Source organism: Poecilia latipinna, unplaced genomic scaffold (genome assembly GCF_001443285.1).
Source record: "Poecilia latipinna isolate Pla-1442-1.1 unplaced genomic scaffold, P_latipinna-1.0 Scaffold962, whole genome shotgun sequence".
NCBI lineage: Eukaryota > Metazoa > Chordata > Actinopteri > Cyprinodontiformes > Poeciliidae > Poecilia > Poecilia latipinna.
Window position 1 is genome coordinate 225,633 of NW_015113578.1, and position 6,073 is coordinate 231,705.

At 34.5% G+C, this 6,073-nt stretch overlaps 1 protein-coding gene across 2 annotated transcripts; it reads right to left on the minus strand.

Moving 5' to 3' along the window:
• Window positions 1-231: 231 nt before the first annotated feature.
• Window positions 232-4,094, minus strand: LOC106958105 (fucolectin-7-like). Of its 2 annotated transcripts, none has more exons than XM_015049856.1 (6): window positions 3,994-4,094; window positions 3,792-3,859; window positions 3,386-3,683; window positions 2,031-2,185; window positions 991-1,270; window positions 232-848 (listed from the first exon to the last, which is right to left on the minus strand). In XM_015049856.1, the coding sequence occupies exons 2-6, from the start codon at window positions 3,853-3,855 to the stop codon at window positions 698-700; spliced, it is 948 nt and encodes a 315-aa protein (XP_014905342.1). In that variant the 5' UTR covers window positions 3,856-3,859; window positions 3,994-4,094; the 3' UTR covers window positions 232-697. The 2 variants fall into 2 exon arrangements, with proteins under 2 accessions (XP_014905342.1, XP_014905343.1); XM_015049857.1 differs by having other exon boundaries at window positions 3,792-3,879; window positions 3,994-4,035.
• Window positions 4,095-6,073: the final 1,979 nt, after the last annotated feature.

Sequence of the window (6,073 nt, forward strand, 5' to 3'; positions counted from 1 at the left end):
CCCTCACAAGCTTGGATCAGATCGTTGCACATCTATGAAACAAATGAAACCACATCCCAATGATGCTCTGTTATCATCAGACACTGTTGCACAGTTTATTCCCAATTGCATTGAGTTACTAGCATGTGATTTGCTGATTTTCTGTTTGTGTCAACAAGCAATTTAACAGAAAATTAAGTAGTGTGCAGTAATAACACTATGTACAAATAATCCACAACCAACTTTGCAGACTCATCATTATAGTGATTTATTAAAGAAATACACACCAGATTTCAGACAAGTAGAATAAACCACAGGATGAATAAGACCTATAAGACAGATCATTAAATCGTCTGATTGTCTGATAAATATGATAATCAGTTTGACAGATTCTGTTCAAAAGACAAGATTTTCAAGAGTTAGACATTATAGCTCTTCTTTTTAAATTAACTAATAAGTTTTTTTTATTTGCTTTTCAGTCTGTAGTCTCAAGTTGTTTCTTATCTTTCAAAATCAGACCCATAAAGCGTCCCACAGTTTCCCAGAAACAGGTGATTGGTTCATCAGAGGCTGACCCCAGCTCAGAAATGCTTTTCCCTTAATGAGTTTAATTTTGGTTTTCAATACAATCAGATATTCATAAGGCTTTTTTTACCCTTTAGTGGTCAAAATGATTCATTCAGCTTTAACTATAAACCACAGTGATGTCATGAAAACTTTAATCCAGTCTCGATGCGTACACTTCCACCTCACACAGAGTGAGATACTCGTTTCTTCCAGGTATGACAACGTTGATGTATCGACCATCCATGCCGTTGCACTGAAAGGTTTCAGTAAAACCTGGAGCGATGGTTGAGATCACAGCACACCTGTCAGAGGAAAGAAGATTTAAGATTTGAGAACATACTTAAAGATACATTAATTTAGCAAAAATTATCATGAGAAATATAATTTCTATATTTCTCATGATTCAATTGGATTCAGTGTTTTGATAAAATGGCTGTAAACTACCTGGGATTGTTATTTCCGTTGTTATCAAGTGAATCTCCAATCCGAATTTCAGCTCCATTAATTCGAGTGGGAACTTCTACCCGATTGGTTATGTTAATATTGAAGACTTTATGGGTTCTTCCCAGGTCCAGTCTCCACCAGGGGCTAAAGTCATTATTTGTAGCACTGCAGGAACTCTGGCTGAAGTGGCCTTCACGGTTCCCATCAATAGCGTAGTAGGCGATGGCTCCAGGATAAACTGTTGACTGTGAAGCTTTTCCATAAACTGCCACATTTTCTTCTGCAAAACAAAATGTTAAATGTCAGCTATGACACATAATCTTCTAATATGCTCTGGCTATGTACATATTGACAACTGCACATCCTTATTTAAAAGTTAACTTTTTTATTTGTTAAATAGCCCATTTTGTATTTGATTGATGCAAAACATATTGTTTTCATATTTGAATAAGAATTGACATATAATTTGTTATAGAAAATAAATATCTTTCTACTTTTTGTGACAGTACTCCCAGCAGGTGCTTTCCCCCCCAATTTTTGTTTTAAATTCCCAACAATTTTCAGCAGATAAGCTACATTTTAAAATACATTTTACATTCATGAACAGTGTTGACATTGAGAAAACAGTTCTTTTTTGTCCAGGCTTTATCTTATGATTGAGTTAAATATTGGCTAAGGCTGTCTGTATAAATCTCTTTAATTGTTTTCACTTTGTCTTCAAAAAGTCATAAAAACAACACAAATTAAAAGAAAATGGTTTTGTCATTTATAACCTTTAAGTAAATTTTATTTTGTAAATACCCCGATTCAGGCATCATAATAGTAAAATATGTATTTTTTTTATTGTATGTAAGTGTGAATGCAGTTTTAAATGTTGGTCAGAAGATAAAATACAACAAAGAGTTATTGGAATTTAAACTTGAGAAGTTACAAGATGAGCAATCAAGTATACCTGGGTTAACGTGGTCTAATCAATCAAGCTTGTCAGTGGTGCTCATTGATCATAAAATATGATCAAACATGTTTCGAAAGATTCTCACCAGTTGGGGCGCGGTATCCGTAGACCTCCACTTCACAGACATGTAGAACCCTGTTCACACCAGGTGCTATGATGGTCACATAACGTCCTTCAACACGCTCAGTAAAATTCATTGCATAAGAGCTTCCAGCTGCAGCAGTAGAAACGGTAGCAACCCTGGAAAAGAACAGTTGTATTGGTAACATTCATGATTTAGTAAGAGTAATCCCCACAGGGTTTGCTATGGTGCTTAAAATAACAAACCCAAATCTAATGTGAAAAATCTAATTTAGATTTTTTTGACAATTACAAACTTTATTTTAATAATCTTGGTATCGATATGAAGATTATATTTGGAAAAGTCCATCAGAAGTGAAAGGATCACAGCAGCTGATAGAGTTTCAGGGAAAATGAGGATGGAATCGGCAGAATGTTTTTGCAATATACAGACTATAAACTTTTAGAAATATCATAAATAAGGCTAAAACCTTTTGGAAACCATAGATCCACCACTGGACATCACCTGTGCAAAGATCGATGCAGCTAAGATAAACAAAAAAAAAGTTGTTAAAATCTTAGGTTGTTTGAGTTTGTTTTGGGTTTTGTCATTATTTGTGTTCCTTAGTTTCTCATCTATATTTGTTCTGCCTTGTTTTATTGTTAATTTTGTTTCTACTTAGTGATTGGAGAGTTTATTTCTTGTCTAGTTTTTCTTGCTCAGTCCAGTTTTATTTTGTTACTTTGTTTAGTTACTTGGCAGTAGATTCAGATTAATTTCCCAGTGCACAGTGTGCTCTCCCTCTGCTCTCTCCCCTCACACCCATCCCCTCATCAGCCCAGGTCTATTGTTCCTGCATTCACTCTCCCAGTATTTAATCACACCTCTTTCATAATCCATTTTTCTCCTTGTGAATTATTGACTCCCTGTGGTTTTTGTAATTTTGTTTGTTGCAGAGAGCCTCCTACGTCTCTTTGCATTTGATTCCATCAAGTGTCACCAAAACATGAACATTTACAAAGTTTAAAGGAGTTTTGCTCTAAAACTGGAGATTTCCTTTATTTAACTCACTATTTTACTCAGTCTAAATCTTTTTATTTTAATTACCCTCATCTATTTCTTTTAATCTGAAACAATTGTTACATTTCCGTCTAATCAAAGTGTGTTTTTTGGAAACACAGTGTAACACAAGAAAAATTACAACTATAAACACTTCCAGAGTGTGCTCAAATGTTTATCAGCTTGTAGCCAAGTCTGATGTTTCTTTGCATATCAAGTATGTTTCTGTTTAAGGGGAGATGCAGAAATGAAAAAAATTCAAATCTGAGCAGCATTGAGCCTCCCTTGTTTCATACTGTAGCCATGACATAATCACTCACAGTGGGTTTACAGTGCCATCTTGTCGTAAAGAGTTTCCGATGCGAACCTCCACACCACTGAGTTGCTCTGCACAGCAGTCTCCTCTGTTGGTGATGACGACCTGGGTGACTATATATGAGTCCAGCAGGTCCACTCTCCACCAGGGGTTGTTTTCAGTATCAGTGTGGGTACAAGATCCCTTTGTAAGGTCAGCATTTAGGTTTCCATCAATAGCATTGGAAGCACCTACAAATGCATTCCAAGGCTCCCCTTTGTACTGAGAAGACTGTGTAGCTTTGCCACGTAAAGCCACATTTTCTGAGAAGATCAGAGAAATTCAACGAAGAATAAATTAATCACAATATTGGTTGTTTTGCTTAAGATATTTATTCTAAATTTACACAAATACTTTCACATGCTACTTACGGTAAGTGTAAGCTGAGCAGATTGGCAGGAGGAGCAGCAAATGAAATAGTACATCGTACCTCATGATTCTGACAAAAACAGAGAAAAACTGGGATTTAGAATAGTATAACTATTTTATAACATTTTATGCTATATTATAGTAAATCGTGTCCTTTTTGTGAGAATTTTTGGTAAGAATTATTTATGAGAACTGAGAAATTACCTTGATTCTTAGGTGGGTTTGCTGTTTGAGGTGAGGGATTTGCCTTTGAGCGTTTGCTAAGTCCTTCACTCATCTATTTATATCAGGTAAAACTCACCTGTTGTCCAATCACATCTCAGAGAATTCAACTCCTACAATTCTCAGTAAGCTTCAGCTCGGAAAGTCCAGCTGTCACTGGATTCAGTTATTGACTTTGCCATCTTTGTTTAAACAGGTAATGGGTTAGTTAAACTTTAGGTAGACATAGTAAAACACAGAGTTATGCCTCCTAAATAAAAGCAGTCATTATTGCCAACAGTAAAATATTTACTAAGGTTCAGGACACTTTCAAATTCACTGTGAATCTGAATGTGGATCTTTTAAAAACACTAATCATCCTCACAACAGAAGAGTAATATGATCATTGTAAAAAAAAACCTGTTTATAAACTTTATTTTAAAAGGAACAACTTCCATTAATTCTGTTGGAACTTAAAATATTAGACATCGAAAATATAGTTGAAGATGTAAATGAAAGTAAAAAATATTGCTTTGGCTTACTGTTACTCAGTTTATAAGTTCTTACAAGCTATTGTCTGTAACAATGTTTAACCCCTTCTCTGCAAAACGGAAATATTTCAAATTTTAGATCCAACAACATTAATCAGTTGGTCAGGGGAAACATGTTACAGGAGTTTGTAAGAATTCCAGTGTTGATGAGAAATGATTAAAGTAAGACCTTAACATGATGATACCGAGTTATTTGTTAGTATAATTTATGTTTCTTTCAACTCCATTATGAAGTCAGTCTGTGTACGATTACAGATTCATGTAACCATTGTGATTTGTTAGTCTTAAAAGAAAAACATTTTTAATCTTTATACAAATAAAGCATTTATTGTTTTATTTTGTGTGGTTTACTCCTTTCTGAATTGTGTATGGGAAATAATTTCTGAAAAGTCCACCAGCTTTTTTCCTCCTTATCAATTTAAGGCCTAAATATGAAGAACTCTGCTTCTGTCAACATAATATATTCTCTACAAAGCCTCAAATATCTGGAGTGGGGAGTAGGTGAAGTGGTTGTTTTTTAGAAGTGGCTGACTAATAATAAAACATTCAATAAGATTGTTTATAGAACAAATTACAAGCCAAACAGATCATATTGTACTCATGTTGTTAGGACAATTTGAAACATGCAATACATTGTTGAAACTTACTTTACTTTTTTATTCACCTCATTATAAAATAATTTTTAAAATATCTGCAAATTAGTTCAATACACTGCAGTACTACAGTTAAAGGAGTCAATAGTTGTTTTTAAATGAGGTGCATTTAGTTGTTGAGCAACACTGAAAATCCCAAGCTGTGTTTACTTATGTTGTCCCAGATTGGCTTGGCTGTAAGAATAAGGGCAAAGTTCTGAACTCATACTAAAAGTTCAGAAATATTTTTAAAACTGAATCATTTCAACAGCACACGTCTGCAACTAAACAGAGTTCAAAAACAAATGAAAGACAAATGCTTTAAAATGCTATTTAAGAAGATACTTTGCACTGGGATCACACACACTGGGAATGTGTGGGATTTTTATTAAACTATGTTTTGCACAGCTGATCCTGTCACTCTTTAGTAATAGCCTTGTTCACCTTCAGCTTCTCTTGCTAGAATGGCACAGATTGAACCTTGAAACTCTTATGATTCTGCTGAATGAAGCTGCACTTGAGAATCAATGCTCGCTTGTGTCGCTCTCTTGTTTTCACAAGAACCTTATCTGTGTTCACAAGACAATTAGCATGAGTTTTAAATTCTAACAAAGATTTGTGTAGGCAAATACTTTACAGTGTTTAGTTACTGATTAGCCTTGTTTGACATGTCCACTTTAAACAGTCATTGCAAAAAGACAAATAACCCCATTTAAGCCCAATGTTTTCTCTAATACTGCAAGGGTGTATTACAGTAAGCTTTAAACCACAGATAAATAGCATTTTGACCATATAAGCAGGTTTTGTGAGAAAGTATAAGTGGTTGTGTCATGCACAAAGAGATATTTAAAATGAAACAGGTTTTAGATTTCAGGTCTTTTCTGTTAACACCAGTAACTG

What these genes read in the sequence shown, in the direction of transcription:
- LOC106958105 (XM_015049856.1), bottom strand. Translation starts at nt 3,855, where the DNA reads ATGAGGTACGATGTACTATTTCATTTGCTGCTCCTCCTGCCAATCTGC. An exon ending in CGGATACCGCGCCCCAACTG is followed by an intron (nt 1,271 to 2,030) that starts GTGAGAATCTTT and finishes TTTGTTTTGCAG; the next exon opens with AAGAAAATGTGGCAGTTTAT. An exon ending in AACGGAAATAACAATCCCAG is followed by an intron (nt 849 to 990) that starts GTAGTTTACAGC and finishes TTCCTCTGACAG; the next exon opens with GTGTGCTGTGATCTCAACCA.